The sequence below is a fragment of the Typha angustifolia genome, chromosome 10 (genome assembly GCF_048772165.1).
Source record: "Typha angustifolia cultivar Huaian chromosome 10, ASM4877216v1, whole genome shotgun sequence".
Lineage (NCBI taxonomy): Eukaryota > Viridiplantae > Streptophyta > Magnoliopsida > Poales > Typhaceae > Typha > Typha angustifolia.
The window spans coordinates 571496-593105 of record NC_133248.1 but is presented as its reverse complement, the minus strand read 5'-3'; the positions used below and the strand labels follow the sequence as shown (position 1 = coordinate 593105).

Sequence of the window (21610 nt, the reverse complement as noted above, 5' to 3'; positions counted from 1 at the left end):
TAATCCTGTTCTTCCTCTTGCTAACACTGATTGACAACAATACAACTCTGCAAGTCCAAATTAAGTCTGAAATATTTGGAGTAAAGTTGTGATCCAGGAGGAGGTTGTTGCAGAGCATAATCTGCATATGAGCTAATGAGCATCCGCGACGAGCAATACCCAAGGCTATTATGATTGAGTTTATCCAACTTATAAGGACGACAACTTGGTATACTGTCCCTGAAGTGGTCTGTGATTACAAGAGGGTTTGCTGGCTTTGGAGGAACTTGTCGACCTTGTTCATGGATCCCTTAATTAATTGATCTTCAAATTTTGTAGGCCATGAAGACTGAAAACTGTCATCGGCACAAACACAAACCTATTAAGATGTAAATTTTTATATTTATCATAGAAGATAAGTATTTATCATAGAAGATAAGTCTCTGTGCACCTGTTAAGATGTAAATTTTTACTAATACTAGCACCTGAAAAATGAGAATATCACTGCCAGTTAAACAATTAGATTCAATTCTAATTCGCTGGGTGGATCATCCACGCACTCCTTAGTTTAACTTCTTAATTCATGTGAACATATTTATCGCCAAACCATAGGCATGTATTCTTAATTCTTATTAAGCTCTCAAAAGCAACATGTCTGAATCCTGATTCGATCACAGTTTTACATCATCATCATACAATCCAAAACTGCAACAACCACTAATAGACAGCTTACTTGCATTCAACCATTATTTCTACAGTAATCCACTGACATACCAAGCAGAGCAGCAACATTGCATGCCTACTCTTCCAGACACTTTCAACATTGCATGCCAACACGACATCAAGCTAAAGTTTTTATTCAACTGCTTCTCGAACCATTAATCACTGGGGATCTCTCTAACGCGAGGAAGCTGATAGCTGCAAAACAAATAGGATGCAGACACTTTCAACTGCCATTAAAAACATGTATAATTTACTTGAAAAATAAGTCTAAAAATGGAACGAAGATTGTAGAATCAGACTGCCATTTGATTGAAAAGAGGCGATTGAACATATCATAATGACATCTGAATGCATGGGTAGCTATCATAAATCAAGAGCACTATATTTTTAACAAATAGATAAAAAGTTCTAGACTTAAAAGATTTTAATGATATATCTCCATGATTGTCTTAACAGGCTGACTGCCAAATTATCAAGTATTACTCTTTTATTTTTTAGATCCTCTTTTTTCAAAATTTTCCTAGTAAAAATTTCTGTGCTATATTCTACTCGGGAATTAAAGAATTTCTATACTAGATAATAAGATGCTCAATTACAATCCCTTATCTTGGCAAGGGACTAACATATATTAGTATGAGAGTAAAGTGGTCACAGATAAACATAACTGAATGCGCAATTATTTTCCAGCATGGCTAGATCCCAATAGAAATCATATATAGTTTGAGTTTATATTCGAATAACATCAAGAAAGTTTCACGGTCTAGAGGAACTTAAATTGCAATAGCGCTACTGGTGATTGGTGAGAGAAGAGAGAAGCAAAAATAAGAAGAGAGGTATGCATATATATATATATATATATATATATATATATATATATATATATATGCAATTAAGGAAAGCTCACTTACCAGCAGAAGCTTCAACATGAATCTTGCATCTATCTACGTATATCTCTCTCAGGAATACGGACGATCTTAGGCCAGTCCTCACTGTTTGGACTTCGGCACTTCTCCTCCAAGACTGGGCACCCCCGTATTGAAATTCTCTCAAGTGACTCAGGCAGTTGATCGGGCAGAGCCAAGATAGCAGGGCAATTAATGATGATCAACTCCTTGAGTGCTGTGAGGCTAGACAGTGACAGGGATACTAGAGATGGACAATCTCTGACGTGAAGTGTGGCGAGGTTGGGCAAATCTCCGGCGGCGACGATGAAGCTCTTTATGGGCATGCATTGCCAGATAGTTAGGCGTTGAAGCGAAGGTGGAAGGATGACCCTACCACCACCTTCACCAGCTGGATGGTCCATCTCCAACTCCAAGCAAGGGAAAGAGCTAAATGTGAGCCTTTCCAAGGAGGGAAGGACATGTAAGCCTCCGACCGATTTAAGCCGAGGGCAGTCATACATTTTTAGATGAGTTAGTGATGTCAGGTGATGTCAGGTGATGCAGGATCTCCTCAGATGGAAGGGTTGTTATTGTGTTGATGCCATATAAAACCAAGGATTTGAGAGAAGTCAGCCTCCCTAGGGACTGAGAGAGTGCCCCCTCTGTGATATCGCAGTCCTTTATCATCAAACTTTGAAGCGATGAGGGAACGATCAATTCAATCTTCTTTTTCCCTCCCAAGATATCTTCTTCTACTCTCTCCTCTACCTCTTCCTTTGACACAAACATTAATGATCCACAATAAGATATCTCCAACTCCTTAAGACTCAGAGGAAGCAAAGGAAACCTACTGAGGTTGGGGAGACTCCAAATTTTCAGACTCTGGCAATGGGGAAACAAGTCAATCATCGGTGGGAAATCTTCCAAGCCGGTGCAAATTTCAAACTTTAGAGACCTCAAGTTTTGTAGTGGCAACCAACTAGCAAACTCAGGAGACTTGTAGCCATGGATAGTTAGTTCTGTTAGATTGGGATGTGGTTGGAGGCCCTCAAGCACCTCCCTATCCAAATCCCTCCTGAATTCCCTCTCATCACGGCAGCCCCATTTCAACACCAAACTCTCGAGATATTCTTTATTTTTGAGATTGGCTTCGACGGCCTTGTCCTTCCCTTCAATATTCTCTAGATTCCAAATGCTTAGCGTTCCTCGGAGCCCGTTCAGGTTCCTTAGCTGACCTATATCATAACCCTTCTCCTTCTTTATATGAAATTCTGGGAAAGTTTGGAGGGAGGTTAACCTCCTCCCTATGTCAGGTATTGTTGTTAGTGCTTTATCATCACCCTCATAATGCCGCAAGCTGATAAGGTTTCTCAGGCTTCTTGGTATTCTAGCACGACTACGAGGAGTCATAAGAACTTGTAAATGGTAAAGCTTACCCAATGCCACAGGCAACTCAGCCACTTCAGTCCAATAAAGATCCAGGTAGCGTAGATGCTTTAGATCCCCTATAGATTTGGGCAGTATTTTACATGTCCAAGATAGATCTAAAACACGTAGTTTGTGATATTTCTCTGTTGCTCCAAAAAGATGATCCATGGCACTAGAGCTAACTGAACCTTTAATGATGAGAGTACGTAGGTTTTCCAATTTATTGAAACTCATGTTGTTCTGCAATAAATTTTCATCCGAAATATACAGATGGCGAATTGTCAGAGGGATTTCTTTTACCTGATCATCTTCTATTCTCAAAATATCTTCTTTTGAAATATTTTCAGCCAAATCGTGAAACAAATCATGCATAGTATAATTATATTTGTCGAGTTGTAAGAAAGAACCAGAAACTAACTCATCAAAGTACCTCATGCCAATGTCTATTGTCCGATGAGTTGATAAAACCCTCAGCCATCCACAAATGAACTATCTTTTCAGCTTTGTAAGTAGTACCTTTTGGAAATAGACTGAAAAATGAGAAGCAGCGTTGCAGAGGAGCATCTAGGTGTTGATAACTCCATAATAGAGCTTGTTGAGTGTCACGCAAATTGTCTCGAGCAAGAGTAGCTCTCCAAAATTTAGCTTCCAACTTTTTACTCAATTGACCGCCTACCGCTTTTGCTGCCAAAGGAGATCCATGTAGCTTTTGCACAATATGCTTCCCAATATCCTCTAACTGTTGAATTCTATGATGAGGAGTGAAAGAGAGAGACGATTGGATGAAATAGAACAAAGTCAATGCTCCGGTCAACGATCTTTAATGGTGAATTATTGAGGACGACTGTCAGAGACTCAGATTAGTTCTGGAGTTAGTGATTAGTCAATTAATGAAGGATATACTTACAACATTGGGCACCCTCACCTGCATTAAAATCTTAAGAACTTGTCATATAATTATTGAAATATATAGGACGATTAGTAAATAATTATATATATATATAATTAGAAATTCATATAAGAGTAAAAAGATAGTTTTTTTTATATTACTATTACTATTTTATATTTATATATGGATATTAATTCAGATACCATTCTTCAATCCATATTGTCAGCTATCTTTGGCTCTTGCTCTTCATCTCAGACTCTTTTTAATGATAGAATTATTGAGCATGGTTTGACACTAGAAATTTCTTTTGTAAGAAAAAAATTAGTTGACAATAGAATTAATTAACAATAATAAGCTGTCATGAGTGAATTGATTAAGGATATATGTTATCAGAATATAAAAAGGATTAATACATGTCCTTCTCTAACTTTTCTCAAAAATATATGCCATACTCTAACAGTTCAAGATTTTAAGTCAACTAGTTATATAGCAAATATTACTCAGATATTGTTAGCTATTTCAATACATAAATCAACATATGTGCTTCTTGCTCGACAAGTTCGCTTTTAATAGGATAAAGAAGAAAAAGGAAAACCATTGTGTAACAAAATCCTATGGATTTGATTCAAAAAAGCCTGTATGCAAAATTGGTGTACCTCAGTATTTATCATAGTGATAAGTTAATTGGTTCTGCTTGGGTAAGTCTTGACTTAGAATTATCCATGAAACTAAATAATATCTTGGTGATTGCCAGTAGCTCCTACATTTGTTTACTGCAATGGATAGTAAAATTACAAACCATTTAATGTTACCAGGATCCAAAGACTCTCATCCTTTGCCCTTACCCTGTTAATTTGCATATCCTGCTTTATTTTGAATTCATCTTCTCTTAGCTCAACTAAAGATCAATGTTTATATGCTTGGCATATCTAGATGGTATTGTTGTTATGGAAGGAGAGAGAGATCACAGTATAGTTTTTATTTTACATGTAAAAGATGGTTGACCCTGCTAATCATATAAAGAATGAAACGGGAAAAGGAAAAAGAGAAGAAGAAAGGAAACAACAAAGGTTGGTATCTCTCAGACTATATGGACAATGATTAAATACAGGTGTATCGGAAGGCTCTTTAACACAATGTAGGTGAAGGGATAACTTGTCTTGCCGAGTTTCAAAAAGTAGGTGGGAGATCTTTTACGAGCTTGGGAATTGGCTCCTCTGAAGAAATAGAAAAAAAAAAAAGGCTTGGGTGGCATTTCAAGTGTATATATCCACATAATCTTCCAGCATCTCTTTAATTTTGCTAATAGTGGGTCTATCAGAAGACTTCATTTGAATGTTTATACCTCTGTAATATAAATAAGTTGCCAGTAGTTTAGCCAATCATACATCCATGAAGGCCCTTGAATTCCCCGTGTGTCGATCAACATTCCTTTGCCCTCCTGCCATCTACATTAGTAACATTCCAAAGCTATATACATCTGATTTGTGTGATATAACACCAGAGTTCTTAGATATATCATATCAATTCAGGAGCTAATGTATCCAATTGTTCCTCTTGCTACAGTGATTGACAGTAGGCTGTGCTCCCTTGGATACAACTTTGCAAGTCCAAACTCTGAAATCTGCATATCGCATCTGCGGTGCAAATAATTGATGCCTCGAGCAATACCAAAGGCTATGTTATTGAGTTCATCCCATGTATATGGACAACGACTGGTTCCAATCTGAAGAAGAGAAGATGTACTTGTCAAGAGATACATGTGGCATGCATTCATAGACGAGTGCTCTCTTTGATCTCCTCTGAACAGAAAACTGGCTTTGGAGGAACTTCTCAACCTTGTTCGTCGATCCCTTAATTGAGAGTTGATAGTGGAAATCAGATTTATCACGGAAGGTAATCTCACAGGACTCCTTATATGTAATTTTTTGTACTTATTAAGACTTCCAAATGGCTATTTCTATCATCAGAGATACTGAATTCCAGAATGGTGAAGAAAGATAGCAATAGTGCACCATGCAAGTTAAGAACTACATCCCAGCTTCAATGAGAGAGGATATATATATATATCCGAGAGAGAATTCTTTCAGTATGTGATTGCCCATAAAACATGACATAACATATCAAATGAAACAAATCAGTCACGCCAACAATAAGCATATAACTTGTCAACTTATCTAGTCATGGTGTAGTGCGCAAATTTTTGGTAGGATTTGAATTAAACAAACAGACCTTACATGAGGTCTCTCAACTCACTTTCTGGATTCTCCTCTAGGCAATAATGTATGACATTAAATGTCGGCCCAGTAAAAAATATTCAAGAGCGAGCCCATTCTGTTCGATCTTGAAAACATCTGTCGACAATTGCTCGATAAAAAGAGCAAAAACAGGACTCATAGCCGAGTACTTACAATAAGGCTCAAGGTACTGCACCTCGAATGCATCTTCTGCAACTGCTGAATAGACAAAAGAGTTGTTCTGGCTTAGACAGAGAACAGGTAGACATGTGTTACTCACTGTCATCCTCGTGCAACTAACAATGCTAGCCCACATATTGGGTCCTGGATATAATCCCATATTCTCAAGGTCAGATGAATATAGAGACCAGAGGAAGAGTGCATCTGCCATTAGTCAAGAAAGATTATTCTTCCAGGTTGCAAAACATCAAAAGAACAGAAATAGCCGTCTTTGATACATAAGAAACATTACCTAATGTTCCGCATCTTAAGGACTCTCCTAGTGTAACCTTTTCATATCTTGGTGTCCACAAAAGAACATTTACAACCAAATCATAAAATCAACTTTATCTACAAATTTATCCTTCAAGAAAATCCATCATAGTCTTTCTTATAAAGCTCTCAAAAGCAACATGGATGGATCCTAATTTGATCACGGTTTTAGGAGAAATAAAAAAGCATAATTAGCACCAGACTAAATGTGGTAATGTTCTTACAACAGCATCGAAGCCAAGGTGGAAGGAGGGGTGTTCATCATCATCATCTCTAACTCCAAGCAGGGGCAGGAGTCAATTGTGAGTTCTGTGAACCCACAATTCCATAACTTAGCATAGCAAGGTATATTCTATTGTCCACAAATACCTAATACATAACCATCTATCACCCATACAACGCAAAACTGCAACAACTACTAATAGACAGTTTGCACTCAATCATTATTTCTACAAGAATTCATTGACATACCAAACATAGCAGCAACCACAACATTATCAGACTTCAGGAGGGTATAAATCATAACAACCACGACAAGCTGAAATTTGTATTCAAACGCTTCCTAAAAATTTCTGGTACCCCTCCGCAAGTGCTGCAGTGGAAAATCTTAAGATGAGAATTCCAAAACAAACAGGATGCAGAAACTTTCAAGGGCCATAAGAAAGACATTTAGTTTACTTGAAAAATAAACCTAAAAATGGAATGAAGATTCTGAATGCATGGGTAGCTATCACAAATCAAGAGCACTAGATTTTTGCCAAATTATTGTCTCTGTGCGCTGACTGCAAAGTTATTTAATAATACTATTTTATTATAGATCCTTTTTTTTGAAATATTCCTAATAAAAAGTTGTGTCCTAAATTTTTCTGAAGAAAAGAAAAAGAAATGATGTATACTAGAAATTAAGATGCCCAATGACAATCCTTTATCTTGGCATGGAACGATTATTGAAACATGAGATACTTATAATCTATGGAAGTGCCCCATCTTTACCTACAGAACACATGTGAACTGAGACAACGTTAGCAAAGTGAAAAGAGTGTGCAACTAATGGAAGTGGTCATATATAGATAAATTTGAATGTGTAATTATATTCCATCTAAAGAAACTTATTCAACACCAAACTAAATGTAGTAATGTTCTTACAATTAATGGCATACACCCAAGAAGAGAGAGTTACACTGTAAATTTAATTAGTGCCCCTCTGTTTCAATTAGATAAGCAAGAGGAACATAAATTGCAATAATGCTACAGGTGATTGGTGAGAGATAAAATTAAGAAGAGGGGTGATGCATAATTGCATATATATATGTGCGGCAGTAAGACGGGCACAAAATACCAAATTGATGAGAATGAATGACCAATTAAGGAGGAGGAACTGCTAGGCTGGAAAACTTGCTTACCAGAAGAAGCACCAAACCTGCATCCTGCATGTATGAAGCCCTCCCTTTCCCCGATTTTTCTGTTAGGAATACGGGCGATCTTGGGCCAGTCCTCACCGTCTGGACTTCGGCACCGCTCCTCCAAAACTGGGCACCACCATATATGAATATGCATAAGCGACTCAGGCAGATCTGGCAATGACAAGATACCCTGGCAGATTTCCAAATGCAGTTCTTCAAGCGACTCAGGCAAATTGGACAAGGACGAGATAGCTGGGCAGTTCTCCAAACGTACTTCTTTGAGCGACTTAGGCAAATTGGACAAGGACGAGATAGCGGGGCAGCTCACCAAGCGCAATTCTTTGAGCGACTCAGGCAAATTGGACGGCAACGATGAGAGCTTTGGGCATTCTCCGACCTCCAAGAAAGTGAGTGCTATGAGGAGAGACAGTGACAGGGATGCTAGGGATGGACAACGTCTGATATTCAACCTCGTGAATCCTGTGAGGCAAGACAGTGACATGAACGCTAGGGATGGACAATCATAGAATTCAAGGCTGGCGAGGTTCGGTAGATCTCCGGCGGCGACGACGAAGCTCTTCATGCTCCTGCAATATCTGATTTCGAGTTCTCGAAGCGAAGATGGAAGGATGCCCCTACCACCACCTTCACCCGGCATCACCATCTTCAACTCTAAGTAATCGCAGTCGCCAATTACGAGTTTTTCCAAGGAGGGAAGGGCATATAAACCTCTCAACGATTCAAGCCAAGGACAGAGAGTAATTTCTAGATGAGTTAACGCAGTTAGGTGGTGCAGAATCTTCTCGGACGGAAGGGTTGTTATTGCGCACTCAGTTATATCCAAGGATTTAAGAGAAGTCAGCCTTACAAGGGACTGAGATAGTGCCTCATCTGTGATATTGCAGTAACGTATCTTTAAACCTTGAAGCTGTGAGGGCAAAATCAATTCAATCTTCTCTTTCCCACCAAAGATATCTTCTGCTCTCTCCTCTACCTCTTCCTTTGACATGAATACTAGTGATTGACAATCAGCTATCTCCAAATCTTTAAGACTCGGAGGAAGCAAAGGAAACCCCCTGAGGTTAGGGAGCCCCCAAATTTTTATATCCTGGCAATGAGGAAATAAGTCGCTCATCGGTGGAAGAGCTTCCAAGGCGGCACAATTACAAAACTCAAGAGACCTCAGATTCCGTAGTGGTAACCAACTAGGAAACTCCGGAGACATGTAGCCATAGATGGATAAATTTCTTAGATTGGGTGGATGTGGTTGGAGGCCCTCGAGCACCTCCCTATCCAAATCCCTCCTGCACTCTCTCTCATCATCGTAGTCCCAATTCAACTCCAAACTCTCGAGATATTTTTTATTTTTTAGATTGGCTTCAATCGCCTTGTCCTTGCCTTCAATATTCTCCAGATAGGAAATGCTTAACGATCCTCGGATCTCGTTCAGGTTCTTTAGCTGACCTATATTATAACCCTTCTTCTTCTTTACATGAAATTTTGCCAATGTCTGCAGAGAAGTTAATCTTCCTATATCCGGTAATGATGTCAGTGCTTTAGAATCTCCATTGAAGTGCCGCAAATTGATAAGATTTTTCAGGCTTCTTGGTGAAGTAGTAGCATGATAAGGAGTACAAAGAGTTTGTAAATAGTAAAGCCTACCTAATACCACAGGCAACTCAGCCACTCCAGTCCAGTTAAGATTCAGATAGCGTAGATGTTTTAGATCTCCTATAGATTTGGGTAATGTTTGGATGCTCAAGTCATATATCTTCAGAACACGTAGTTTCTTAAATTTCCTTATCGCCATAGTAACATAATCAGTGCCATCGATTGTATGTGAACCATGAAAGATAAGAGTATGCAGGTTTTCTAAACTGTTGAAACTCATCCTATTTTTTCTTATACTTTCACTCGAAATATTCAAACGACGAATTGTGAGAGGGATTTCTTTTACCTGGTCATCCTCTATTCTTAGGCAATCTTCTTCTGAAATTCTTTCAGCCAAATCGTGGAATAAATCATGCATATAATAATATTCTATATTATCCTCACAGTGTTGCAGAAAAGAACCAGATACTAACTTACCAAAATATTCCATTCCTATGTCCTCCGTTTGCTTGCTACCTTTGGATGAGCCGATAAAACCTTCAGCCATCCATATACGGACCATTTCTTTTGCTTTGTAAATACCACCTTTAGGAAATAAACTGAAATAAGAGAAGCAGCGTTGTAGAGGAGCATCTAGATGTTGATAACTCCATAATAGAGCTTGTTGGGCATCATGCAAATTGTCTCGATCAAGAGCATCTCTCCAAAAGTTAGTTTCCAACTTTGCTCTCAACTGACCACCCACTGCTTTTGCTGCCAAAGGAGATCCATATAGTTTTTGCACGATCTGCTTCCCTATATATTCTAGCTCATTTTGTAGATTCAAGTCACTTAGTTTGGCACCAAGAAAAGCATGATACAAGAAAAGTGAATTAATAGCATTCTCTTCAAGATCCCTCAATGACAAACTATATTGGGGGTGCAAGGCCACCGGTAAACTTTCTGTTCTTGAAGTCACCAAGATCTTGCTCCCCCTCCCCCCAACATTACCTAGAGGAGCAAGAAGATTCTCCCATTCCTTCTCATTCACTGTGTTGTCACACCAAATGTCGTCTAATATTAGTAACACTTTCTTTGATTTTATCAAATTTTTAAGTGTATCTTGCAGCACATCAAGATTCTCGAGACGAGAGCATTCCTTCTTGGAAGCAGATTCTATCATCTCCCTTGTATGCCTAAACACGTCGAGTTTGCGAGAAATGCAAACCCACATCTTGATATCGAAATGGTCGACTACTCTTTGATCATTATAGACGAGTTGTGCAAGAGTACTTTTGCCAGCTCCTCCGATGCCTATAATGGAAATAACCGAGTAGCACTTTTCAGGTTTAGAAGGTTCAGATTGGTCTAGTAAATATTTGTCTATTATCTCGTCACGCTCTTCGTCTCGCCCAAACACTTTAGATGGAGGTATGGAGGTAGTGATACTTGGCCATCCTCCATTCTCCAAATCATGGGTAGTCGTGCCGTCTCCAATTCGCATTCCTAGAAGTTCTCGGAATGTCCTTGCTTCAGCAACAATCATCTCCAACTTGTTCAGACTTCTTCTTAGCTTAATCTTTTGAAGGGACAAAATGGATAACCAACTTTTCACTTTTTGTGCAACTTTCTTGAATGGTTTGAAAATAGGACGAGTGTTGAGATCAGACACCTTCTTTTTAAGAAGTTGGTATTTATACAAGTCTAGCACATTCTCCGCCTCGTAGAGAGCATCTTTGAGCTTCCTCATCCATTGCTCCAACTCGCTTTTGTTCTTGTTGCTCCTCTCCGCAGCCTCGATCATGAGTTGGAACTGGGGAAGGATGGTGGCCTCTAGATCTCGTAGATTAGTTGAAACGTTGATGCCGAGGTAAGAGAAGCCCTCTCTGAGTAGGCTACTGATGATCGGAGATGCCACTATTTTCACTCCTTGAAGCGCTAATGCTTCCGCCATTGTTGAATGCTAAGGAAAATGTGAGGATTGAGAGAGAGAGAATCGATAGGACGGTAATAGAGATGGATAAGAATTAGAGAGAGGATGAAACAGAACAAAGTCAACAATGTTTGGGTTTTCTTTCTTTGAGATTAATTTTTAAGGATGAGTCGGGGCTAATAATTTTGAGAAATGGGAGAGAAAAGAAGGTAAATCAAGTTAACAGCAGGAGAGACGGATAGAATGAGGGAGATGATGAAACAGAATGCAGTCAAGCCTAGGCTTTTCTTAATCATATACTCCATTTTTTTTAATGACGACACTAGAATTTTTTTTTCTTGTGAGAAAGGAGTTGACAATGGAATTAATTAACGATAACAATCTGTCATAGTGGTCTGAAGTTGTCATGAGTGAATTAATTAAGGATGTAAGCGAAGCAGTGGGCGCCCTCACCTGCATTAGAATATGAAAGGACTAATGCCATGAGCGAATTAATTAATTATCGGAGAGGCCACATATTTCGCTCCCCCAAGCAATAATGATTCCGTCATTGTTGAATTCCACGGTGAGGATTGAGAGAGAGAGAGAGAGAGAGAGAGAGAGAGAGAGAGAGAGAGAGAGAGAGAGATTGGATGAAATAGAACAAAGTGAAGGCTACGGTCAACGATCTTAATTTGGCACTTCTTCGTCTTTCTTTAATGGTGAATTATTGAGGACGACCCAGCACTACAATTAATTAATGATAACGAGCTGGCTGTAACTAAGATGAGGTTTGGAGTTAGTGATTAGTCAATTAATTAAGGATATAATTGGAGCATTGGGCACCCTCACCTGCATTAGAATATTAAAGATCAATGTTTATATGATTGACATATCTAGATGTTACTGTTATGGAGGGGGGAGAGAGAGAGATCATAGTATAGACACTGAGCAATAGAGATAATAGAATGTGCTAAGATTTAATGTGGTGAATTTGAATAACCAATGAAACATTTGAATTTGTTACTAGTTATTGACAAACCAATGTGCTTAGATTTTGATAGTTGACCCTGCTAATTACTTACCATCACCGTCGCAGATCAGCAGAAGAAGAGAAGCTTCATATAAAGGATAAGAATGAAAAAGGAAAAAAAGAAGAAGAGAAACAGCAAAGGTTGGTCTCTCAGAGACTCAGACTACATGGACAATTATTAGATAGGCGTTTAGGCTTGGGAAGTTATAACTACTCTTGCCGAGTTTCAAAAAGTAGGTGGGAGATCTTACGAGCTTGGGAAGTGGTCATGGAATGCACTTCGAGAAATAAAAGAAATGTGAATCAATTTCGCAGCATTCACTCTATGTGGTGAGTGAAAGATATAGAGCAAAAATATATTCTTTTAGATCTGGAGTGGTGAGTGAACATTCACTCTTTCTTCTATGTCTTTCTTTTGGAAATTTCTGCATAATAGATAAGAGAATGTAAGAGATGCCATGCAGCACAAGCACAATTCACCAAATCATTCACTTCCATTTACCAAATAAAGAAAGAGCAAATAAAGAGTAACTCAATCTAGAAAATTTGTATCTTTAGTTTTTTGACAAGATAACTGATTCTGAAACTGTTTACTAGTCTTCTTAAGAGATGTAAAGAATCTGATCAAGATATTGTTGCAGGAATTTGCTCCTCTGAAGAAATAGAAAAATAAGTCTTTGGTGGCATTTCAAATGTATATATCCACATAATCTTTCAGCATCTCTTTAATTTTGCTCATAGTGGGTCTATCAGAAGACTTCATTCGAATGTGCCAAAAAGCCAACAAAGCATAATTTTCTTTCCACCTCTGTAATATAAAAGTTGCTGGTGATTTAGTACCATCTTGAATTCTCCATGCGTCGATCAACATTCCTTTGCCCTCCTGCCATATACACTAGTAACATTCCAAAGCTATATACATCTGATTTGTGTGATATAACACTAGAGCTCCTAGATATCATATCAATTCAGGACCTATGTGTTCAATTGTTCCTCTTGCTACACTAATTGACAGTAGGCTGTGCTCCCTTGGATACAACTTTTCAAGTCCAAAGTCCGAAATCTTGGAGTAAAGTTGTTGTCTAGGAGGATGTTGTGGGGCTTGATATCGAAGAGCATAATCTGCATATCGCATCCGCGATGCAAATAATTGATGCCTCGAGCAATACCAAAGGCTATATCATTGAGTTCATTCCATGTATATGGACAGCGACTGCTTCCATCTGAAGAAGAGAAGATGTACTTGTCAAATGATACATGAGGCATGTATTCATAGACGAGTGCTCTCTTTGATCCCTCTGAACGGAATACTGGCTTTGGAGGATCCAATCCAACAAAGCACTTAATAACATAGTGGTATATTCTTCAAATCCTTTATAAATTGCAATTCTGCTTGCTTGTATCTTGTTTAGAAGGTGGATCCAATCCTCAATCCTGTTTTTCCCGAGGCAAAAGAAACAAACATATAAATTTCAGCACAAGAAATTTCAACTTAAAAGATGAACAGAATATAAAAGATTCTACTAGTTTGCAGGACCTATCAATACCGAATCATTCACCTCATTACCAAATCAAGAAAGCAAATAAAAAAGCTAGACACATCTGATTTGTGTGATATAACAATTTAGGAGCTATGTATCCTATTGTTCCTCCTGCTACACTGATTGACAATAGGCTGTGGTCCCTTGGATACAATTTTGCAAGTCCAAACCCTGAAATCTTTATGAAATCTTTGAAGCAAAGTTGTCATTCCATGGCTTGATGTCGAAGAGCATAATCTGCATATCACATCCCCGATGCAAATAATTGATGCCTCGAGCAATACCTATCGAGATGTAAAGCTTTACTAATTACAATTAGATTCAGTCCTTGGTTGTGGGTCATCATCCACACTGCCTTGGTTAGCACAATAAGTCTAGTAGTAACAGAAATATCTATCTATTATCAAAAAATTTGACCATTGTTATATTTACATTTTAATCAGATTATTCTACACCAATAGGCAATAAGAAATTAAGAATCACCTGCAATTGGATAATAAACCATAAAATCTCATAGGATATTAGCTCAATTTGTATATAATTCTTTTAACTCGGGTTTTCAGCTTCACATTTTCTTTCTTGTTACTGCCTTTAGTTAAAGTTGGTATATTATAGTGCAGTGACTGCAACCTGCTTTTGAAGCTAGACCATGAATCTCTTGATTAAACCAAGTGCACAGCTAATCAAAATTTGGTTGCTCAATAGTTGCTTAATTAAGCAAATTAAGGCAGATATCTTATGATTGACAATAAGAGCTTGTCAAAGGCCAGGTTTAGTCCAAAATCAAATATGCTCCCATGTAATAAATTAAGAACAACTTTTTGACTTGTAAGGCAAATATATTCAAAAGCCTTTCATTTAATTTCCAGGAAAGATTATTCTTCCAGGCTGCAAAGCATCAAAAGAATAGAAGTAGCCATCATTGATAAGAAAGCAACATTACCTAACATTCTCATCTTAATGGCTACTCTATTTGTGTAACTTCTTAATTCATGTAACTTCTTAATTCATGTGTAACTTCTCAAAAGCAACATTGCTGGATCTTGATTTGATCGCAGTTTTAGGAGGGAAAAAGAAAAAAAAAACATAATGAACACCAAACTAGATGCAGTAATAATTTTACAATGGAATGGAAACCAAGGTAGAAGAAGGGCTACTAATGGCTAGTCTGCATTCAACCATTATTTCTACAACAATCTACTGACATACCAAATATAACAGCAAAATTGCATACCAACTCTTCCATTATCAGACTTCAGGACAGTATTCAAGTGCTCATTTCTGGTACTCCACAAGTGCTGCAACCTTCCTGAATAAATAAACTGGAAACTCTAAGCTGAGAAGTGCAAAAAGAATAGGACACTTCCAACTGCACATTTAATTTACTTGAAAATTAAGCCTAAAAAGCAATGAGCTTCAAACATACCACCGTCGCAGAGCAACAGCAGCAGCAGCAGCAGAGGAGGAGCTTCAAACATACATATACATACATCTTGGACCGGTCTAGGGTCTCACCAGACACATCTATGAGGAATAGAGGCGATCTTGGGCCAGTCCTCGCCGTCTGGACTTCGGCACCGCTCCTGCAAGGCTGGGCATCCGAATATTCCAATTCTCGTAAGCGACTTGGGCAGATGGGGCAGAGACGAGATACTAGGGCAACGCCTCAGATTTACTTCTTCAAGCGACTCAGGCAAATTCGACGACATCGATGAGAGCTCCGGGCATTCCATGATCTCCAAGTAGGTGAGTGCTGTGAGGCGAGACAGTGACAGGGATGCTAGGGATGGACAATCTCTGACGTGAAGTGTGGCGAGGTTAGGTAGATCTCCGGCGGCTACGACGAAGCTCTTTAATCTCGCGCATCTCCTTATAACGAGGACTCGAAGCGACGGTGGGAGGATGCTCCTACCAGCATCTTCACCCGGCATCATCATCTCCAACTCCAAGCAAGGGCAGGCATCAATTCCGAGGTTTTCTAAGGAGGGAAGGACATGTAAACCTCTAAGCGATTTAAGATGAGGGCAGTAAGCAATGTGTAGCTGAGTTAAAGCAACCATGTGATGCAGGATCTCCACAGATGGAAAGATTGTTATCGTCTCGATGCCAGTCAACTCCAAGGATTTGAGATGAGTTAGCTTCTCGAGGGACCGAGATAGTGCCGCGTCTGTGATATCGCAGTACCATATAGTCAAACTTAGAAGCAGCGAGGGCAAGATCAATTCAATCTTCTCTTTACCCCCGAAGATATCTGCTGATCTCTTCTCTACCTCCTCCTTTGACATGAATACTAGTGACGAACACCGAGTTATCCACAGCTCCTTAAGACTCTCAGAGAACAAAGGAATCTTCCTAATGTTGGGAAGATCCCAAATTCTCAGCTCCTGGCAATGAGGAAACAATTCACGCATGGGTGGAAGAACTTCCAATGAGGTGCAATTCTTAAACTCCACAGACCTCAAATTTTGTAGGCATCCTCGTCGTAGCAACCAATTAGGACAACTCGGAGACCGGTAACCTTCCACGGAAAAATTTATTAGATTGGGATGCGGTTGGAGGCTCTCCAGCACCTCCCTATCCAAATCCCTCCTGGAGTCACTCTCATTGTTGTTCTTCCATATCAACCGCAGACTCTCGAGATGTTCTTTGTCTTTGAGATTGGCTTCGACGGCCTTCTCCTTGCTTTCAATATTCTCCAGACTAGAAATGGTTAGCGATCCATGGAGCTCGTTCATGTTCTTTAGCTGACCTATATCATACCCCTTCTCCTTCTTTACATCAAATAGTTCTAAAGTTTGGAGTGAAGTTAACCTCCCTATGTCGGGTACTGCCGTCAGTGCACCATTTCTTCCGTTGACATGCCGCAAATTGATTAGGTTGTTCAGGCTTCTTGGCAAACTAGAATGATGAGAAGTAAGTACTTGTAAATGATAAAGCTTACCCAACGACACAGAAGACTCAATTGCATCAGTCCGATCAACAAACAAGTAGCGCAGATGTTTTAGATCTCCTATAGATTTGGGTAATGTTTTGATGTTGGAGTAAAATAGTTTCAGAATACGTAGTTTCTTACACTTCATTACTGTCGCTGTAAGATGATCAGCGACACTGATGTCAAGTTCACCATAAATGATAAGAGTACGTAGGTTTCCTAATTTATCAAAACTTATGCAATTTTCCTTCATACCTTCACCCGAAATATAAAGACGAAGAACTGTCGGAGGGATTTCTTTCACCCGATTATCCTCTATTCTCAGACAATCTTCTTTCGAAGTTCTTTCAGCCAAATCATGGAATAAATCATGCATATAAAATTTTGCATTAAACTTACCGAGTTGCAAGAAAGAACCGGATACTAACTCATTAAAGTAATCCATTCCTACATCCTCCATTCTCCTACTATCCTTTGATGAGTTGATGAAACCTTCGGCCATCCAAAGATGAACAATTTCTTCCGCTTTGAAATTACGACCTTTAGGAAATAAACTGAAATAGGAGAAGCAGTGTTGCACGGGAGCATCTAGGTGCCGATAACTCCATAACAGAGCTTGCTGAGTATCATGCAAATTGTCTCGATCAAGAGTAGCTTTCCAAAATTTGGCTTCTAATCTTCTACTCAGTTGGCCACTCACTGCTTTTACTGCCAAAGGAGATCCATGCAGTTTTTGCACAATCTGTTTCCCTATGCCCTCTAACTCCTTTTGTAGATGTATGTCACTTAAATTGGCGCCACCAAAAGCATGATGCATAAAAAGTGAAATAATAACATTCTCTTCAAGATCCCTCAATGACATACTGTATCGGGGATGCAAGGCTACTGGCAAATTTTGTGTTCTTGTAGTCACCAAAATCTTACTCCCCTTCTTTCCAACATTAACTAGAGGAGCAAGAAGATTCTCCCATTCTGCCTCATTCACCGTTTTGTCATACCAAACATCGTCTAATACAAGCAACACTTTCTTTGATTTTATTAGATCTATAAGCTTGTTTTGCAGTACATCAAGATTCTCAAAACGAGAGCATTCATTCTTGGAAGCTGATTCCACCATCTCCCTTGTGTGCCTAAAAACGTCGAGCTTGCGAGACACGCAAATCCACATCTTAATATCAAAATGATTAATTACTCTTTGATCATTGTAGACGAGTTGTGCAAGAGTACTCTTGCCAGCCCCTCCAATGCCCGTAATGGAAACAACCGAGTAGCTCTTTCCAACTTCAGAAGCTTCAGATTGATCTAGAAAATATTCATTTATTATCTCGTCGCGTTCTTTGTCTCGCCCAAACACTTTAGATGGAGGTATGGAGGTCGTGACATTTGGTTGTTGTCGATTCTCCAAATCATGGGTAGTCGTGCCATCTCCAATTCGCATTCCCAAGAGTTCACGGAATGTCTTGGCTTCACCAGCGATCATCTCTAACTTGTTCAGACTTTTTCTTAACTTAATCTTTTGAGGTGACAAAATAGACAGCCCAGTGTTTACCTTTAGTGCAACCTTCTTCAACGATTTGAGTGCAGAATGAGTGTTGAGATCGGACACCTTCTCCTCAAGGAGTTGGTATTTGTACAAATCTATCACGTCTTCCGCCTCGTAAAGGGCATTTTTGAGCTTCCTCAACCATTGCTCCAGTTTGCTCTTATGTTCGCTGCTCCTCTCCGTAGCTTCGATCACAAGCTGGAATTGAGGAAGGATGGTGGTCTCCAGATCTTGTAGATTAGTTGAGACGTCGATGCCGAGGTAAGAGAATCCCTCTTTGAGTAGGCCACTAATGATCGGAGATGCCACTAATTTTGCTCCATGAAGTGCTAACGCTTCCGCCATTGCTGAATTGTAAGGAAAAGATAAGGAGGAGGAGAAAGAAGGAAGATCGATTGAATGGTAAGAGAGATGATAGAATGAGAGAGATGATGAAACAGAATTCGGTCAACGATCTTTGGCTTCTTTTCTTTAATGATAATGCGCTGCCATAGTAGGCCTGAAGTTGACATTGGTGAATTAATTAAGGATATTAATGAAGCGAAGCGCCAATGATTCCGCCATTGTTAAATTCTATGGTGAGGATTGAGATAGAGAGAGAAGATTGGATGAAACAGAATTGGGTCAACGATAATGAGCTGGCAGTGACTCAGATTAAGTTGGAGTTAGTGATTAGTCAATTAATTAAGGATATAATTGAAGCATTGGGCACCCTCACCTGCATTAGAATATTAAAGATCAACGCTTGACATATCTAGATGTTACTGTTGTTATGGAAGGCGAGAGAGAGAGAGAGAGAGAGAGAGAGAGAGAGAGATCACAGTATAGGCAGGGTAATAAAGAGTGAATTTTTTTATCATATCGGTTGTTAAGTATAGATGCAAATATTAATATCACTAAAATCTACAGCATAATTAGTACATATATGCAAAACAAATTAGAGATTCCTGTAGAAGTACAAAAACTATGACTGCAGGTGCATGAAGTAAATCTACAATCCCAAAATTCAAGTACTTAAAAAACAATAATCCACAGAGATACAAAGCATAAATCCATAGACTTCAGCAGGGTATAAAATTATAAATCATAACAAACCACTACATCAAGCTAAAGTTTGGACTCAATTCAGAAACTCTGCTGGAACTTCAGTCATTTCCTGCTCAGGAACACTGTGAACAAGGTAACACTTCCGTTCTTCAAGTCCAACATAGTAAGAAGAACTCTTGCCGACTTTCGAAAGGATCACCCAAAACTCAATGAATGCCAGTTCTAGAGCTAAGTTCGCGACGAGGCGGTGAAACTTCGCATTTTGTTCTACCATAACTGAAGAATTTTTTTTAACACCAAACTAGATATGATGTTCTTACAATTTTGAGAGTGTTTCAGATGTCATGCATGCTGCAGTAATGTCAATATGGTCACAAATCCAACATGATCAGAATAAATTACCAAGGAGTATAAGAGCAGCAGTAGAAGTAAATATCAGTATGTTCATTGAATCTTTTGGTTTTAGCTACCAAGTTGCAAATGTTAAACAGTGGAGAAGTGCAAAATGTTTTTCAGACATAAGAATAACGTCAGAATGATTTCATTAACAGCACCATAATAGAAAACAAAAGACAATCATGTTGAAAATAAATCAAGTCTTTTCCTGTCTCCATGAAGCCACATTCTAACTTTCAGAACTATCAAAATCTATACCTCGTAACCTTGATGACTTGCTCATTAATTTTACCATATTATTCTTATAATTTGTCTTGGAATTACGCTTAACCTCAGGATTCACCAAGATAATTAAAGATACAGCATATTTAGTTCACTAATCCCACAAGCATGTGGGCTCTGATTGAGTCATGGAAGCATATTACTTAAAAGAAAGGGGACTTGAATAGCTACTTATCTAGTTAAGAAACTTCCACCTGTTATTCAATATCTAGTTGCTGAGTTTAATGAAGATGACGAGTGGCAAGTAATGTAGATGTCTATTTTTAACTTTTTAATGTTGTTTTTTGATTAACTACTAATTAATCTAATTAGGTGAACTTAATACGTTATATATACTAATTAATCTCAAGCAATGATGTTATTGTCTAATAGAAAGAAAAAATGTCTTAATTTCATTAGGATATATAAGAGGGACCATGCTTAACCTCATATTTGGCTAATAGATTGAGATCCAAGTAGATATAGTATTTTATATTGGGTCGGGCTTAGGCCCAATAATTATAGTATCAAGTGGCCTACTTGTAATGTTCTATCCTAACTATATTAATTATTAGAGAATTTATATATAACACCCTATATTTTAATAAAAGTGTAATTTACACCTTATATTTAGCAAATGTATATAAAAACTACTCCCGATTAGATTTGAACTAACACTGTTTGGACAAATTAATTTTTGTAAAAACTAACCAAAGTGTCTTTATAATTTTTTTAGTATAATTAGCTTAATCTAGATGTTTGATTAAGTTTAACTAACGTATCTAATATTGGCTTAATCATACGACTTGATTTATAAAAAGTAAAAATATTAGATGTAAATTATAATTTCGTTATAAGATAGGGAGTCAAATGTAAGTTTCCCTTAATTATTTGTTGCTTTGCAAATAACCACTCCCTTTTCCAAATGTATGAGTAAACAACTCTTAACCACCTCTTAGCTCATCAGAAATATTATATATACATATCATTTTTCTGAACAAACATACTTTATTATTTTGTCCCTTATTTTGCAAATATGCTATATTTTATTTTTGTTGGAAATATATTGATGAAGAGGAGCGGACTTGTAAATATCTAAAATAGAGGAGATTTGCCGTAATAATTAGAAAGTTAGGTAGTTATTTGTGAAAATCCATTAGAAATGGAGTCCAAAGTGTAGGTAGTTATTTGTGAATTATTTACTTCTAAGTCCAAATTGGGAGACCCTTCGAGACCAAAAGGAGACAACACGGGTAGGGCTATTTCCGTAAGATCCTCAGTAACAAATGGTCAATATATTACTGCTCCAAGAAGAAGCAT

The 21610-nt window shown here is 38.3% G+C and overlaps 4 protein-coding genes across 12 annotated transcripts; all 4 read right to left on the bottom strand.

The window, feature by feature from the left end:
• Positions 1–584: 584 nt before the first annotated feature.
• LOC140768645 (putative disease resistance protein RGA1) lies at positions 585–3749 on the bottom strand. The gene is made up of 3 exons (XM_073108995.1): positions 3445–3749; positions 1611–3254; positions 585–897 (listed from the first exon to the last, which is right to left on the bottom strand). The coding sequence occupies exons 1-2, from the start codon at positions 3490–3492 to the stop codon at positions 2100–2102; spliced, it is 1203 nt and encodes a 400-aa protein (XP_072965096.1). The 5' UTR covers positions 3493–3749; the 3' UTR covers positions 585–897; positions 1611–2099.
• Positions 3750–5012: 1263 nt separating this feature from the next.
• LOC140769379 (uncharacterized) lies at positions 5013–10223 on the bottom strand. Of its 5 annotated transcripts, none has more exons than XM_073110072.1 (3): positions 8310–10096; positions 8036–8225; positions 5013–6524 (listed from the first exon to the last, which is right to left on the bottom strand). In XM_073110072.1, the coding sequence occupies exons 1-3, from the start codon at positions 10062–10064 to the stop codon at positions 6175–6177; spliced, it is 2295 nt and encodes a 764-aa protein (XP_072966173.1). In that variant the 5' UTR covers positions 10065–10096; the 3' UTR covers positions 5013–6174. The 5 variants fall into 5 exon arrangements, 3 of the variants coding, with proteins under 3 accessions (XP_072966173.1, XP_072966172.1, XP_072966174.1); XM_073110073.1 differs by adding an exon at positions 10124–10223 and having other exon boundaries at positions 5024–6524; positions 8036–9565; XR_012105890.1 differs by adding an exon at positions 7104–7224 and having other exon boundaries at positions 6343–6464; positions 8036–10085.
• A 10-nt stretch (positions 10224–10233) lies between these two features.
• LOC140768337 (disease resistance protein RGA2-like) lies at positions 10234–11579 on the bottom strand. The gene is made up of 2 exons (XM_073108592.1): positions 10392–11579; positions 10234–10245 (listed from the first exon to the last, which is right to left on the bottom strand). Exons 1-2 carry the CDS (start codon positions 11577–11579, stop codon positions 10234–10236), a joined length of 1200 nt encoding a protein of 399 aa, XP_072964693.1.
• A 1466-nt stretch (positions 11580–13045) lies between these two features.
• On the bottom strand, positions 13046–19054 carry LOC140769204 (putative disease resistance protein RGA4). 5 transcript variants are annotated; one of them, XM_073109828.1, is made up of 3 exons: positions 15538–19054; positions 15321–15416; positions 13046–14004 (listed from the first exon to the last, which is right to left on the bottom strand). In XM_073109828.1, exon 1 carries the CDS (start codon positions 18929–18931, stop codon positions 15623–15625), a length of 3309 nt encoding a protein of 1102 aa, XP_072965929.1. In that variant the 5' UTR covers positions 18932–19054; the 3' UTR covers positions 13046–14004; positions 15321–15416; positions 15538–15622. The 5 variants fall into 5 exon arrangements, with proteins under 5 accessions (XP_072965929.1, XP_072965930.1, XP_072965926.1 ...); XM_073109829.1 differs by having other exon boundaries at positions 15346–15416; XM_073109825.1 differs by having other exon boundaries at positions 15321–15420; positions 15538–19053.
• Between the last annotated feature and the right edge of the window lie 2556 nt (positions 19055–21610).